This window comes from Uncinocarpus reesii, genomic scaffold, assembly GCF_000003515.1.
Source record: "Uncinocarpus reesii 1704 scaffold_1 genomic scaffold, whole genome shotgun sequence".
Taxonomy (NCBI): Eukaryota; Fungi; Ascomycota; class Eurotiomycetes; order Onygenales; family Onygenaceae; genus Uncinocarpus; species Uncinocarpus reesii.
In genome coordinates, this window is record NW_003052500.1 from 214,057 (window position 1) to 229,922 (window position 15,866).

The following is a 15,866-nucleotide window of genomic DNA, read 5'->3' on the forward strand; positions in this document are numbered from 1 at the left end:
GGGCCTTTTGGCGTAGGAGCTTGCTGTGGGTGTAGACTGCGAACCAGCCACTTCAGATTGATGGCTTGGCCTGGTTTATATCTGAGTTTTAAATGTAGTTAGTCGAAGAAGTATCTGCAACAATGATGGAATTTATGTATACCTCCGAACAATAGTCTGCATGTGTCGATCCCTGAGATTGGGTAAAAAGCATTGAATAGAAGGTTAATATCAGACCACCAAACACTCCTGTAGAAACAAGGAGAGAAAAACGCAAATCATATCTCATCATATATGCAAGGTAACCATTATACCACCGTGACTCCAAACCAGAACAGTAAGAACGCTAATCACAGTATGTCCAGGTTTGTACAGCAAAAACATATGATTGTTGCCATTAGTACACGCCCCCAACTTCAAGCTTGATCTTGCACTGCGGTAATATCACCATTATTAAGATATACCCCTGCAAAATCTAACTGGCCCAGCATCCCATTGAGTTTATCAATCTCCTTCCCCAAATCTTCTCCGTTTATAGCAAGACTCTTAGCCTCGTCAAACTTCCTTCTACGGTTGGCGTCAGCAACCATCTCTGAGACCAGGAATTTCTGTTCTTCCAGTACAATAATCTGCTCGCGAAGGGCCTTTTCTTCGGTCTCTAGAGCGGACAAAGCGCTACTGTTCTCGCTTGTGAGGCTTGCTATGCTGTTGTTATGTCTGTGGGGGTTCTGATGCCGTCCATATTTAATTGCTGCCAAAGCACGAGGGGTTGGTGGGTTAGTGGATCCGGCTTCTGGATATCTGCCATGAGGGGTCGCGTGCTTGAGGATCTTTGGTAAAGTTTTTAAAGGAAGCATGTGAAGGTGAAGGAAACTTGTAGCTTGGTGGTATATAGACTTTTGAAGTTTGGATTGCGTGGGAGAGTCGGTGGGGAGATCACGAATTCGACGGGCAGCAACGTCATACTGTGCGAACGAGTCAATTAGGCGTTTGCGTACTTTTGACGCTTCAGCCAACTGGGCGGGAGAGGGAGGATTCTCGGGATCTCTAGGGGGAATTATTTAGCATTTCTCAAAGCAATATTTGAATGGTAAACTAACTGGAGCGCGCCCAATAGCCTTTGAAATCGAGGTAGTAGGAGCCGGATGCCCCGTTCGAACTGTATAAGATTCTTGTATGCTCGGGCATCGGCGGGCTCCCTATTGATATCTATCGCAAAGTCCCGTTTATCAAATAAAGTGGACTTGCATTCCCTGCAAAGCCGAACGTCTATGCTGAGTTTACCCGGCGTTGCAGGCTTCTCGGACAGGCGAGATGTGTCTATCGCTCTTGTAAGTTGCGAACAGTGCGACTAAAGTGTGCTATGTAAACATACCAGTAGCCACATCTAATCCAATTTCAGATGAGCATTCAGTGTTTGGGTCACCACAAACGACACGACCACAAGTCCGGCAATGATGCCGTCGGAATGTATATGTGGTGAACTCCTGTTGACAAAAGGGGCATCTTAGAACGCTAGCATCGTCTTGCCAGCTCACGATAGATTGTTCTATTTGTTTCCTCCGATCACCCTGCCAAGCAAACGACCATCTTTTGCTTGCTCCCGATTGGACTTGTTCAAGAGGAAGTTCAGCAAGCAGCTGCGTTAGTCGACTGAGTCGCTTCTCCAACCGGGAGACTTCTAGGAACGCCTTGTCTACTACAGGTTTCCGTATGGATTTGAAAGTTGCAGTATGATCACGTTCCACCCCTGCCACTCTGATCAGCACAATCACGTAATTCGGAAGAGAGCCGAAATACCATTCTTGTCATTGTAGCCTTCTCTAGACTTGTAGCAAGTTTCGCAAACCCGGCACCATAGACCACGGACCGGCTCGTGATGCGCGGACCGGGATAATTTCATTTGATACATTGTGTGTTCATCGCAGAAGAGCCGTCCGCATTTGCGGCAGTTCACGCAACCGGTTGTCACGGTAAGTCGTTTCTCACACATGGGCTCTAGGCATACATCGTACAAAGTACGTTGCTGCCAGTGCGCCCTTGTCACTAGTTCGTCCGGGTCCATAATCTTCGGGGGGTCTGCGAATCCTTTCGACGAGGCTCGAACGGGAGCGGAGGGTGTGAATTGCGGGTTACTGTTCGACTCGAAGACATCCAGGCCTTTCAACTTCTGGTTCAATACGGCCAGCGGTTGAAATTTTTTCGCTTTCTCCACCTGGATCTGAAACCAGTCCTTCACTTCAACTTGTTGTTCGTCCTCGAGGTTTCGATGGGCATCATCGAGGTGTCTGTGGAGGTCGAGTTAATATTCCGATACCAACAACGCTGTAGCGCAGCTTACCTGTTCAGCTGCAGTAAAGTAACCTATAAAATCCATCAGTATACGCATCTCCGTCGTAAAATATCGAACCCGGGGTCCTCACCATTTCCTCACTGCAGATTGGGCATGCTAGGTTGGTGCCAGCACCGACGGCTGCTGTTCTGGATATCGAAGACTCTCCATTTTCTAACGATATCCTCGAGACTATGTCCTGTGTGTCCGATGATATCTGTGAAGCCGACGCTTGCGAGTTGAGGGAGACGCTGCTCGTCGATGGAGAATGGACGTTTGAGGGACGACTCGTGGTTGGTGTCGGCAGGGCGGGATTTAGCGATCTTCCACTCCCAAGCACTCTTCCTCCTCCCAGAGTCCGTTTCGACATACCGCTAAAAGAAGGGGGATTATGTGGAGGCTTCGAGTGTCGACGGATGGACTGTGCCCTGCGAGGTTGACGGGGTGGAGTCGGACAATTGCAGCCAGCTGAGGATCCGGAGTAGTTAGTTAACCGCCGCCTGCCGGTCGTAGCTAAGAACCGGCGACTAGCTCCAGTTCAAATGGACAATCTATATCCATTCTCACAATGATTGAGGGACAATGCGCATGTCATCAACAAACAATGCGAGCGAGTGTAGATATACAAGCACCAGAGGCTTTGTCCAGAGCGGGCCGTGTCCCAAAGAGGAAAAGCGGCCGTTGCCGATGAACCCGCAACGCTCCGTCTACAAGAACAGTTCTATAAACGTGCCAGCCAGCACCACAACGCCTGTGATCGGATCCAAAGGCGGTGCGGAGTGATGCGAGTATCTTTACGATTCCTTTACCCTCTCGTCTCATCCCATCTCGTCCTGTTTCACGGGGCCGCAAAGGGGCTATGGAGGCAGTTTACTAGGTAGCCGGCCTAATTATTCCGAAACCTTAAACTAAGCATGCCCGGATTTATTACATAATCCAGCGTTCTTTTTTTTCCGGGCCCAAAAGGGAAAGCTGGTTGAAACTGCACTCCAACGCTGCGGCAAACTCGACTCGGAAGCTGTGCACTGCCCTGCCGTGACCTCTGTGTTATTGTACAGTATTTGGTCTGAAAGGTTCCATCCATGATTCTCTCTCGCTAATCCCCTCGACTCAAGCCAGCATGTAAGTGTGCTCCGCGCCGACCGTGGAAAGCCAGATAACGCGCTGACACCAGAACCAGGCCACGGCTTATAGACAATGCCCAGATACGATCTGCGGCTCTTCGCAACCCTCTCCCAATCCAATTACATGCCTACGTCTGGCCCTTCCTGATAATATGGCCGTCGTTTTTCGCCTTCTATCTCTCTCCCGATCGATACGACAGGTACATCCAGGGGTCTGAATGGACTTTCCTCTGGGCCGGTTCGATATTCACATTACAGTCGTTGCTCTGGTTGATGACAAAGTGGAATATCAATATCAACGCTCTGTTCACTACCACAAGCGCAAAATCCGTCGACGACGCCCAGCTCATCAAAGTGCTTCCTGTGGCGAATGCCGGCTCCGCCGAAATTTGTCCTTTGGTGAAGGAATACACCGGCGGTAGAAATCATATCTCTTTCCTCTTCCAAAAACGGCGTTTCCTGTACGATCCGGCGAATAAATGCTTCTCCCCGCTTTCATACGCCCTCGACGTGGAGCCGAAGCCGTATTTGAAAGAATTCCAGACAAGCTGCGGGTTGACATCAGCCTCCCAAATTGAGCATATCCACAATCACTATGGTGACAACACTTTCGATATCCCGGTTCCCACCTTTATAGAACTATTCAAAGAGCACGCGGTCGCGCCGTTTTTTGTTTTCCAAATCTTCTGCGTCGGACTGTGGCTGTTGGACGAGTACTGGTATTACTCATTGTCTACGCTATTCATGCTCGTCGCTTTCGAGAGCACGGTTGTATGGCAACGTCAAAGGACCCTAAATGAATTCCGAAGCATGAGCATCAAACCATACGATGTCTGGGTTTACAGGGAGAACCAGTGGACTGAGACCAGCAGTGATAAATTACTTCCGGGTGATTTATTATCGGTGAATCGGACGAAAGACGACAGTGGAGTTGCCTGTGATATTCTCATGATTGGAGGAAGTGCAATTGTTAACGAGGCGATGCTCTCAGGAGAAAGCACGCCTTTGCTCAAAGACTCTATCCAGTTGCGCCCAGGGGATGAACGGATTGATCCGAATGGCCTTGACAAAAACTCCTTCCTTTATGGCGGCACAAAGGTCTTGCAAATCAACCAGTCTACCTCGAACCCAGACGAAATTACCACCAACGCTCGATTCAAAGTCCCGCCTCCTCCTGATAACGGTGCTCTCGGTGTTGTTGTTCGAACTGGCTTTGAAACCAGCCAAGGCAGCTTAGTTCGAACGATGATCTACTCCACAGAACCCGTTTCTGCGAATAACGTTGAGGCATTGTTGTTCATCCTCTTCCTCTTAATGTTTGCCATCGCAGCATCTTGGTATGTCTGGAAAGAAGGTGTCTCCAAGGACCGGAAGAGGTCAAAGCTATTGCTTGATTGTGTTTTGATCATCACAAGCGTTGTGCCGCCAGAGTTGCCTATGGAGTTGAGTTTGGCTGTTAATACCAGCCTTGCGGCGCTTAGCAAATATGCCATCTTCTGCACTGAACCTTTCCGAATTCCCTATGCTGGCCGTGTCGATATCGCTTGTTTTGATAAAACCGGAACCTTAACCGGCGAGGATCTTCTAGTGGAAGGGATCGCAGGGCTAACTCTAGGGCAGAAGAGCAAGTCTATTTCTCCGGACGGTGCGCATACTGATATCGCCAAGGTCGAGAATGTAGCTGACGAGACTACATTGGTACTCGCTACCGCACATGCACTTGTCAAGCTAGACGAAGGTGAAATTGTTGGTGATCCAATGGAAAAAGCAACGCTCACATCACTCGGGTGGATCCTTGGCCGAAATGATGTCTTGATTAGCAAACCAGGAGCGCCAGTCAGAGCCGGAGGGCGCGTGCTTGAATCAGTCCAAATTCGTCGACGCTTCCAATTCTCCTCTGCGTTAAAACGGCAAAGCGCGGTGGCAACCGTGACGAGTACTGATAGGCAATCGTCAAAGAGAGTAAAGGGCACTTTTGTCGGAGTGAAAGGTGCTCCAGAAACGATCAGTACTATGCTTGTTTCTGTTCCGCCTAATTACGAGGAGACCTTTAAATTCTTCACCCGGAACGGTGCCAGAGTTCTCGCATTAGGCTACAAGTATTTGAATTCGGAGGCAGAGCTAAGCCCTGCACGAATCAACAACCTGAAGCGCGAGGAAGTCGAAGCGGATTTACATTTTGCAGGGTTCCTCGTCCTTCAGTGCCCTTTGAAGGAAGATGCTGTCAAGGCATTGCAAATGCTAAACGAGAGTAGTCACAGAGTGGTCATGATTACCGGTGATAATCCCTTAACAGCCGTCCATGTGGCCCGACAGGTTGAAATCGTTGATCGGGACACTCTTATTCTCGATGCTCCAGAGCACGACACATCAGGAACAAGGCTCGTATGGCGGAGCATCGACGATAAGTTTAGTGTGGAGGTTGACCCGACCAAGCCACTGGACGAAACCATTCTCCAGACCAAAGATCTCTGTGTGACTGGCTATGCGCTGGAAAAATTCCGGGGCCAAAGTGGTCTTCGTGATCTTCTCCGCCATACTTGGGTCTATGCACGGGTATCCCCCAAACAAAAAGAAGACATTTTGTTGGGCATGAAGGACGCTGGCTACACGACTTTGATGTGCGGTGACGGTACCAACGACGTCGGTGCCCTAAAACAAGCACATGTCGGTATTGCGCTTTTGAACGGCACCCCAGAGGACCTCAGTAAAATTTCTGAGCATTTCAGAATGACTAAAATGAAGGAAATCTACGAAAAACAGGTGTCACTTATGCAAAGATTCAATCAGCCGACGCCTCCAGTTCCCCTAAACATCGCTCATCTCTACCCACCAGGAGCCAACAACCCACACTATGAAAAAGCTATGCTTCGCGAAGCTGAAAAGAAAGGCCCAGCCGCTGTTGCCGCCCTACAACAATCCAATGATAGCATTCCAACCATCGTTTCACCAGGTGCTCAAGCCCTCCAGCAGTCTAACAACGATCTTACACCCCACCAACGTCGAGAACAACACGCCAAGGTTGCGGCCGCTGGACTTGCGGACAAGCTCACTGCAACCATGATGCAACAAGAAATGGACGAAGATGAGCCGCCTACACTCAAACTGGGTGATGCGTCCGTAGCGGCACCATTCACGAGCAAGCTAGCCAATGTTGTCGCTATTCCTAATATCATTCGCCAGGGACGATGCACTCTAGTCGCCACTATCCAAATGTACAAAATCCTAGCATTGAATTGCCTCATCAGCGCGTACAGTTTGAGTGTCATCTACCTCGACGGCATCAAGTTCGGAGACGGGCAAGTCACCATCAGCGGGATGCTCATGAGTGTTTGTTTCTTATCTATTTCCCGTGCAAAGGTAGGCGTTCGATATCCTTAGGGTTGTATGATACTCCACTGACCATCATTCGAACAGTCTGTTGAAGGGTTGTCGAAAGAACGGCCCCAACCGAACATCTTCAACATCTACATTGTCGGATCTGTCTTAGGCCAGTTCGCCATTCATGTGGGCACACTAATCTACCTTTCCCAATACGTCTACGCGTTAGAGCCGTAAGTCACTTTCCAGCCGTCATTACACGGGTGTCACTAACATATATAATCTTAGACGCAAGGAAAACATTGATCTTGAAAAGGAATTCGAGCCTTCGCTTTTGAACTCTGCTGTTTACCTTCTTCAACTCATCCAGCAAATATCTACGTTTTCCATAAACTACCAAGGCCGTCCTTTCCGCGAATCCATCCGCGAAAACCGCGGCATGTATTGGGGTCTTTTGCTTACGTCCTTGGTCACTTTTTCATGCGCAACCGAATTTATCCCCGAACTCAACGAGAAAATGCGTCTTGTGCCATTCAGCTCCGAGTTCAAGGTCGTTTTGACGTCGGTAATGATTCTAGATTATGCAGGATGTTGGTTAATAGAAAAAGGACTCAAAAGGTTTTTCAGCGATTATAAGCCAAAGGATATTGCGATTAGACGCCCAGATCAGATTGCAAGGGAGGTATCGAGGAAACTTAAAGAGCAAGAAGAGAAGGACAGAGAAGTTGAAGCGAAACGAACTGTTTAACTTTCCAAAAATGCGGCGGTATAACTCATCTTCCTACTTCTGCTTTTCTGATATTCGACTTTTGTCTTACTTGGTTTGATTTACATAGATCTGCTTCTACTCCGTGTCTAATGGAACATAGATTTAATACAACTTTCTTGCATATTTATTCCATCACTTCTCTCCTAATGGTACATAAACCTTATTCAAAGTATCTCCCTTGATGCCCTGTATACGAAGCCTAATTACTCCTTCTCATCGATATACAAGGTAGGCGATCGACAATGAGGCTGATACGACAGTAGATATCAAGAGTAAATGATGAATGAAGCGAAAAAGGACACCTGGGGAAAAAATAAGAAAGGTTCCGGACTACCTTGATATGGTTGCTACAGGGTACAGATAACCTAGTTACGCCCATTTGCAGACCGCTCGCCTATTGAAACCATATTTCTCGCGATGTCGGTGAAATACCGCTTTTACTGAACAGGATGCCCGGCAAACTCTCATGATATGTTACATTGCAGATTATTAGGATAAACCTGTACCTATAGAATTGGAAGCCAAACTGAACTATTGAAACTGTTATTCTGTACTCCATATGTGCATTTGATGATGTAAAAGAGACTTCAAACGATCAGGCTTCACTGCTTTAAATTTTGGCCCAGCAGCTAATGTACCCACAATACGGAGTGCTTGTAGTTAATATGCTTATCTTTTCTTTTTCTTTTGAAGAATAATCTATCATTGAACCGGTCGTTGTGGTAATGCAAACTCAATAATATCACCACAAACTCATAGCCTAAAGTGATGCATGTATCAATTGGTTGTTCAGCATCCGATTGTAGGTGTAAAGGCTATCAGCATCGATATCGGCTTTTCTATATCTTAGTCTCACGACTTTCCAGCGCTATCCTTTAGCGTAACAATGCGGTTTAGAACAGTTGCGTCGGGAGTTGAGTCTTTATCGACTGTGAAGTAACCCATGCGCATGCCCTGGAACCGAATACTATAAGGCTCCGTGGAAGTAGAGTCATTGTCTTCTTTCTGCTTGGATTCGCCCTCTCCTTCCCCACTTTCTTTATTCTTTTCCTTTGGCCAGGGTGCGGTGCGACAAATTTCTTCGAACCCCGTTTCGATATATGCGTTTTGGAATATTTGTTCAGAGTCGGGATTAATGTCTGCCAGGAAACCCTCAGGGTGGGCTGATGGATCCTCGGATTTGAAAAGCTGATTAAAGGTGCGGACTTCAACATTTTTGGGGCTATTGTGTGCGGGCGATTCGCCAACCCAGTGAATATAGCTACACAATGGTTATTAGAACTGGTGATATAACACTAGTGGAACCGGCTGAGTAAAAACTTACGTTTTCGCTTTCTTTGCCGGCGATCCCTCAGATGGTTTCTCATATTTAGCATGAACACAAGCAATTTCGCCGGTTTCCGGGTCTTTCTCAAAGGATGTTGCAGTGATGGGGAATGGCGCCTTCATGAGACCAACTGTCTTTCCAGGGGCGAGACGAAAATAATCAGGAGAATCTACTTCGCGGAAATCCGACTTTTCGATGTAAACCACCTTTGTGAATGGGACTTTGCGAGACTGTCCATATCGTTAGCGTGGACTTTTGCAGCAAAGAATCCGTTGAACAAAAGATACGTACTCCGAAAGATGGATCCTTCGAGTAGGGTACCTCGACCATCTCAACATAATCGTCAGGTAGATCATCAATTATAACTTTGAGCGGTTCAACGACCAACATTAACCGCGGAACTGTGGTCTCGAGATACTGGCGGACGGTTTGTTCGAGTTTCACCACCTGAACATTAATTTTGGCCTTCGTTACACCTAACTGATTAACAAAAGAGAGGATAGCGCCCGGGGGGAAACCGCGTCTGCGAAGCGCAATAAGAGTAAAGAGGCGAGGATCATCCCAACCGCGCACGTAACCCTTTTTAACCAGCTCGATGATTTTCCGCTTGGAAAGAACGGTGCCGGTTATGTTTAAGCGGCCATATCTATAATGCGGTTAGCCTTGTGAAATGTACTGTACATATAAGTTGCGAAAGCCGAAGGTTCGTACTCTCGTTGCATTGGCTTATAAACTTCGAGTTTATCGCACAACCATTCATATGATTCACGGGAAAGCTCAAATTCAGTCGTACAGAGGGAATGTGAAATATCTTCGATACTATCGCAGAGCGGATGGGCAAAGTCGTATGTGGGATAAACCTTCCAGTTGCTTCCAGTTCTGAAGTGAGCCTTGTGTTCGTGGTCTAGAATCCTCCAAGCAAACAAATCCCACATTTGCGGGTTTGGATTTTCTATATCTTGTTTCATCCGGAGGGCAGCTTCACCAGGTTTATATTTGCCATCCCTCATTGCTCTAAATTCGGTCAAGGATTCCTCAATTGGGCGCGTCCGGTGACTACAAGCGAATCGTTCGCCGCCAGTTCCCTCACCGCGTTGACTTTTAATCTCAGCCTCTTTGGTTCACGTCAGCTTCAGTATCATGGCGGGACAGGGACATCTCATCACGCACTCGTGCAATGGCAAACATACGCGCCATCTCGTCGGATTAAATCTTCAGCAAGTTGGTATAGCTTTTCGAAATTGTCACTAGCGGCCGTAACACGGAACGGCTTAAATCCAAGCCAATGTATTATATCCTCAATCGCCTTGTAATACTTTTCTTCTTCGCCCTCCGGGTTCGTGTCATCAAATCGTAGGATGCAGTCACCGCCATGGTACTTCGCGAAACCGAAATTGACCGCAATAGCTTTGCTGTGCCCAATATGTAGGAATCCGTTGGGTTCTGGGGGGAACCGTGTTACGATTTTGGGGATCTTGTCCGAGATGGGCCTCTCTTGGTAGACATCGGCCAAAAACCCAACTTTGAACATGAATTCGGGGTCCTGGGTAATATCTGCACCAGAGGGGCCTCCTTGAGGTTTTTTGGACCCTTTATTGGCATTTTTGGCACCGCTGTCGTTGGGTTGTTTTGCTGGCTTGTTCTTCGGAGGCTTTGGTTGTTTAGGCCGTTCGGGTAACTGTGTGGTACCAGTTGGCGCACTCATGGCTGGAAAAAGCAAGGTAGAGGGCCAATTCAATTAGCCCCAACGTATATGAGTATGGATATAGAAAAAGAGGTCCAAAGCACAATTGTAGCAGCTCAGAGGCGCTGCGGGGTGAACTCGTGCTTGATATCCAACTTTTGGTGGGGTTGTCTGACTCATCAGCCCAGCTGCCAAACTGAGTTTAGCGCCGAAGCTATTGCGGCTGCTGAGTCATCCTGGCGGTCTTATCTTATCTTTTGATCAAACAGGAATGATGACACTCCGTCGCCGAGCTCAAGAAACTTCACTCAAGCAACGCCCTTTATCCCTGTATTACCATGGATGGGGTCGAGGCCGGCCATCGTTGAGCCGTCATCCATGTCTGTGATGAAAGTTCAATGGGGGTCAACGCCATTCTGACTGGGATAGGCCAAGAGACAGTTTTGCCTAGATTCCCCGGCTGGGCCTCGCTTCAACATGTCTGCGGCTTGTCGCTGGTGCTCCGGAATTTGTGGGATAACCTGCAAAGTGCCACAAGCTTGCTGATAGGATTTTCCTTCGTCGGTGCGGTCTGCATTCGTTCGGACTAATCCTGTGCGCTTCCAGTGGGATTGAAATCCCACCGCTCGTGTGCCATATCAGCGCCCACTGTGCCTGGTGACTAAAGCAAAGATGCCAAACATCCATCTGTGGCCCTGCTCTTGTCCGGCAGCCGTCGAAAGATGGGGACTTATGCGAGGCATAGTAATCATTGAGCACTTTCCCCGCGCTCAACACAAATTCTCGCCATGCGAATCAACTTGGAGTCCTTTTTGCGCCGGGCGTCCTCAAAAGCGTGGTCTCGCACTGCAAGATATCGCGAACACGAGAACTTTATTCTTTCCTAGAAGTGGGGTCAACCAAAATCTGAGATTCTTCTCTGGAGCGCCTACAGCGCGTTAAGCCACCTGAACTTACTAAACCTCAATTGTCTCCGAGGAGAACAGAATCAATCTTCTTGACAATAGCCATCTTGACTGGCATAAAACTAGCAGTAGACTGTAATGGCGCAAGACTTCTCCGCAGTCAACAGCTGGGCTTTGCGCTCAAGCTCTTTCTTGCATCGAACCAGAAGTTGGCGTATTGCTTTGCTGCATTGCTGGCCCGCACATTTCGGAAGAAGACAACAATGAACAAGCGCTTTTTCCGGCACGGCCCAAACGACCCGTGTGATCCTTCCAGAGTACGCCCTTGCAAAAGGCGCGCTCGACTTTCGCGATGCATGCTGGATCGGTGTTCGTGAAGCTTGACAGGTGGGATGCAGCCGAGTGCGACCAGACGATCACGCAATTCAAAATTGATATTATGGACCAATCAACGGGAACTCTCGGGTTCGGCGCCAGATCGAGAATCACCAGAGAGTCAGATCAACGAAGCATTATTGCGGTGCTCAAGCGATCGTCTGGTGACAAGCACAGAGCCGCGCTAGTAACACCCTAAACCCTATTCCGAGGCTCAAAAAAAGGGGCTTTCGTCTGATCTTCTTCGGCGGTTTGAGCCGCAGGGAGAGGCATGCAGCATGCTCAAGGAGTCAAGCAGTGCATGTTTCGGCGGGAATCCCTGTCGGTGTCAACTGCACTCAGTCCTACTCAGCGGCTCAGCAGGGCCGCGGTTTCAAGCTTGCATCACCTTGTTGAACGCCTCTGTTTCGCAGTATGCCAGGCACAAGCCAATTGATCTACCTTTCATGTAACGCTTGCATCGAATTTGCTTTCTCCTTTAGGGGGTTGGAGACTTGGAGTTCACTGTTGCTTGGGTCATGCGGAGGCGATCGGAAGTTTGTTGGGAATCTCACGCTTTGAAGCACAGCCACAACTGACGTCTCCCATGAATCATGATGCCACCAAGCACAGGCGAGTAGCTAGTTAGAGCGGGCAAATCCTTGCAGCGCCGTCAAGCTGATCGAAATCTGCATGTGGGCAAAAGCACTTGGCTTTCTGCGGCTCTCAGGCCAAACCAAGCAACCTTGTCATCAATCTGCCGGGGTGTGGAGTCCTGGCTCCTTGACAGCAACATCCTATTAGCAGACTTCAACAGAGACTATTCAATTGGGCCTCAAGGTGAACAGCGGCACCGGGCCACAGGCACCAAAAAGTGAGATCATGCCTGCGTGAGACTTTGCTTTTCTCACGCCTCGCGGCACACCAATGACGGCGCCGACGGGCGGTTTGCCTGCCCTGCTCGAATCACAGCCTTGTCGATTTTCCTGGGACCGGTCGCCAGCTAGCCCTCTTCTGGCATGCGGTAGCCAACGAACCCGTAATAATATACTCGACTAGCAACCTTGCAACTCAGATCGGGGGCTAGTTACTCTCCCAGCGGCAAGTCACAGTGCAGCATTCGAGAGTCAAAAAAAAAAAAGAGGGGATGGATGATACTTCCAGCCCTCAATGTGTATTTTCAGCCTCATAAATTGCCTCTTTCTGGTCCTTTTCACAGCAACAATGTTTCAGTCTTTGGGAAGCTGTTCCATCGTGGACTTGAGCCTCACTGGGTCTATAATTGCGCAGTTGCCTCCAGGGAGACGTCAACGCCAGAACACCAGAGCAATGGCAAGATGGCACAGCAGTGCTGCAATTGCTTCACAAATTCATTGATAAAGTGAAAGGACACCGGATGGAAAATCAAATCTCTTTCACGTCCTCGAGAAGTTGTTCACGATGTTTTGTTTGGTTGTTTTGAATTTCACACCTTTTTGCTCCCAAACGACTCGAAGCCTCAACCTTGCTCTTGTTGTCTAGCTGCCATCTGGGGTGCTTGGCCATTATCCAGCCAGAGGCTTATTTTGCAATCCTTCTACTTTGTTCATCGTCCGCCCGTTCTCGACTATCATGCCTCAAAAGTTTGACTCGATCCCTTTCGACATATGGCACGAGATTGCCTCCTACCTAGGGCCTCATGACTACATCAACCTCAGTCTTGTGAACTGGGACATGTATGAACTGTTGAAAGACGAGATCACCGCCCGAAAGTCCGCTCAGGTATGGTTGTTCTGGAATAGCGCCCCGCATGGCATGCCTGGCCCAACCCCTCCATGCGCGAAAGCCCCGTGCATTGACACGTCTTCTAGAAATTCATGTTCCACAGTGCCGAGTGCAGGCTGGCAGCGAGTGGGCAAATCAGCTATCGCCAAGCGATACGGCGCGCCTTTGATGTCCGAGAGGCTGTGGCCACCGCTCAGCCTTACTCCGCAGGCATCATGGGCTACGCGGAAAGCTTCCAATTCAGGCAAGGCGTGCTGTGCTACAAGTACGGGCATACAATAAGGATTTTACACACCCGTGCAGCTGATGGCACGGAGCAGGTCATCGACGTCAGAGCTGCGTTCTCTGAGGCCGTCTTACCTCTCACGGCTAGTGAGCAGCTGCAGGTGACCCTCCTATATTATTCCGACGGTATTACTACGTGCTTATGCAAATGGGGCGGGCGGACATGGCTGATGGCCTTTGACGTTTGCTCACACTCGCGAGAAGTGGGCGTCAGTCGCCTGAGAATGGTGCGCCAATTAAACACGACTCGGGAGCTTTTCGTCCGGAACAACGCTTCGTATCTTTACTACGGGACACATTCAAGGGTGGTCCATCGTGGACATCTAGATCATTATGAATGGCTGATTCAGGGTGTGTATTTGCCCGAGGACCGCAACGTTACAAAGCGCCCTGTTCAGCTCGAAAATGTGGTTGGCTCTGAACTCGGATCCACCGTTTGCTTTGAGATACGTGATGGCTATCTCTATGTTGTCTCAAACCAAACATCGCACGAAGAGGAGGAAATAGACTGGACGTCGTTTTATGTCTGCGTACGAATTCCCCTGTCACGACCAACGGAACCCATGTGGCAAAGATACTGGAGGCGTCAACATCAAGAGGGGCCTTTGAACGACACCTGGACCAACCTCTCTTTGCAGACAGATGAAGACACCGGAAATCTCATCATTGTCGAATGCAGGCGAGAATGGCGGGATGGTGGCAGCGAAAACTATCGGACATATTACATGCAGCCCATTGACCGTCCTCACGCACAGGCCGAATGGGACGCCGAAATCCTCGACCCGGTAACAATGCGAACTCCTTTCCCCACGGAAGACCCACCCAGCCCCGGATTTCCTCGGTATAGACCAGTGAGCAGGCTCCCGAGCGACGATCCATTAACCCGTACCCTGGATGCTTTCAGCAAGCCTAACTATGTTCCTCCGCGAAAAAGAGTGAAGCGCCAGTATCACCATGAATATACCACAGAGGAGAGAAATTCAGACTCCCGAAAGGACTTTCCGTTGTCAAAAACTAAGTTTTGGACGTACAATTACTCTGCATTGTCATTCATTGACCTTGTGAACGACCCGTTGCCTACTGGAGCATTTTCAGCACCTTCGGACCGGTTGCGTTTGCGCATCGGATCTCGAAAACGCAAGTGTCCCATCGATGAAGCGGGCGAAGAAGTCAGCCCGGGATTCTTGTATCCTCCGGAACATCTCCATGAGGATGCGACACCAATGGAATGTTCTGAGGAACGTTATGAATCTCGTGGAATCAAACTCTGGCCCTCGGATGACGCGCCAGAGGAGCTCCTTCGGACTCTCTGTCCGCGCTCCGCATCCGGGGAAATCCAAGCCGCCGCAGATGAAAGAATGATTGTTTACTTGACGAAAGTGGCATCAATAGATGATCCCAGGCAAGTAATCGTGCTAATTAATTTCGATCAGACTATTAGGTTCAAAGGGCCTCAAACGCTTAAACCAGCCAGATTCGTCAATAGTATCAAACCCATGAGAGAGAGCCCGGAATCCAGCGAGAAAGAAGCAGCTTCCGGCGATTCTCCTTTTCCACCTCTCTCAAGAGCAAAGTCTTATTCTACAACAACACAGCCGTACTCCAACGAGAAGTTCCATTCTGCTGAGGATCCGGTAGCAAAGCATCCGGAGTTGCCAAAAGAGCCGCACTGGTTTGCTGTTGAAAGGGCATCGCACCACAACATGGCCGGATATTGGCTCCGGTGACTACGTCGCGTTTTGATTTGGGATTGAGACAGATGGGTGTATGTGTTCATCTCGTGAGAGATTGGAGCTATGGCAAAGCTTCCTAACCAGGGACGGTGATTTGAACCGCCCTCTTGAGATCGTGTACTCTGTAGACTAGTCTGAGAAAGAATAATCAGCTTCACATTGCACGATGAAAACCTCCATTCCCTGTCGTCTTCTGGCAACTAAATCTGATGCATCAAAATCGATCACCATGGACCACGTGATGTTGATATTGCCTGCCTGAGTCATACTTCATGGGATGCAATTTCAC

At 48.9% G+C, this 15,866-nt stretch overlaps 5 protein-coding genes across 5 annotated transcripts; 3 read left to right on the top strand and 2 right to left on the bottom strand.

Moving 5' to 3' along the window:
* Positions 1 to 395: 395 nt before the first annotated feature.
* Positions 396 to 2,681, bottom strand: UREG_00219 (uncharacterized protein; the record flags this gene model as incomplete). The annotated part of the gene is made up of 6 exons (XM_002540660.1): positions 396 to 1,026; positions 1,080 to 1,299; positions 1,355 to 1,675; positions 1,780 to 2,267; positions 2,321 to 2,343; positions 2,403 to 2,681. 6 exons carry the CDS (start codon positions 2,679 to 2,681, stop codon positions 396 to 398), a joined length of 1,962 nt encoding a protein of 653 aa, XP_002540706.1.
* A 317-nt stretch (positions 2,682 to 2,998) lies between these two features.
* On the top strand, positions 2,999 to 7,504 carry UREG_00220 (P-type ATPase; the record flags this gene model as incomplete). The annotated part of the gene is made up of 5 exons (XM_002540661.1): positions 2,999 to 3,083; positions 3,370 to 3,433; positions 3,492 to 6,795; positions 6,853 to 6,989; positions 7,045 to 7,504. 5 exons carry the CDS (start codon positions 2,999 to 3,001, stop codon positions 7,502 to 7,504), a joined length of 4,050 nt encoding a protein of 1,349 aa, XP_002540707.1.
* An 873-nt stretch (positions 7,505 to 8,377) lies between these two features.
* UREG_00221 (glutaminyl-tRNA synthetase) lies at positions 8,378 to 10,557 on the bottom strand (the record flags this gene model as incomplete). The annotated part of the gene is made up of 5 exons (XM_002540662.1): positions 8,378 to 8,786; positions 8,850 to 9,082; positions 9,144 to 9,498; positions 9,564 to 9,966; positions 10,023 to 10,557. 5 exons carry the CDS (start codon positions 10,555 to 10,557, stop codon positions 8,378 to 8,380), a joined length of 1,935 nt encoding a protein of 644 aa, XP_002540708.1.
* A 1,147-nt stretch (positions 10,558 to 11,704) lies between these two features.
* On the top strand, positions 11,705 to 12,015 carry UREG_00222 (uncharacterized protein; the record flags this gene model as incomplete). The annotated part of the gene is given in 2 exon segments (XM_002540663.1): positions 11,705 to 11,758; positions 11,776 to 12,015. 2 exon segments carry the CDS (start codon positions 11,705 to 11,707, stop codon positions 12,013 to 12,015), a joined length of 294 nt encoding a protein of 97 aa, XP_002540709.1.
* A 1,391-nt stretch (positions 12,016 to 13,406) lies between these two features.
* Positions 13,407 to 15,309, top strand: UREG_00223 (uncharacterized protein; the record flags this gene model as incomplete). Its single annotated transcript, XM_002540664.1, has 4 exons — positions 13,407 to 13,556; positions 13,646 to 14,071; positions 14,195 to 15,250; positions 15,286 to 15,309. 4 exons carry the CDS (start codon positions 13,407 to 13,409, stop codon positions 15,307 to 15,309), a joined length of 1,656 nt encoding a protein of 551 aa, XP_002540710.1.
* Positions 15,310 to 15,866: the final 557 nt, after the last annotated feature.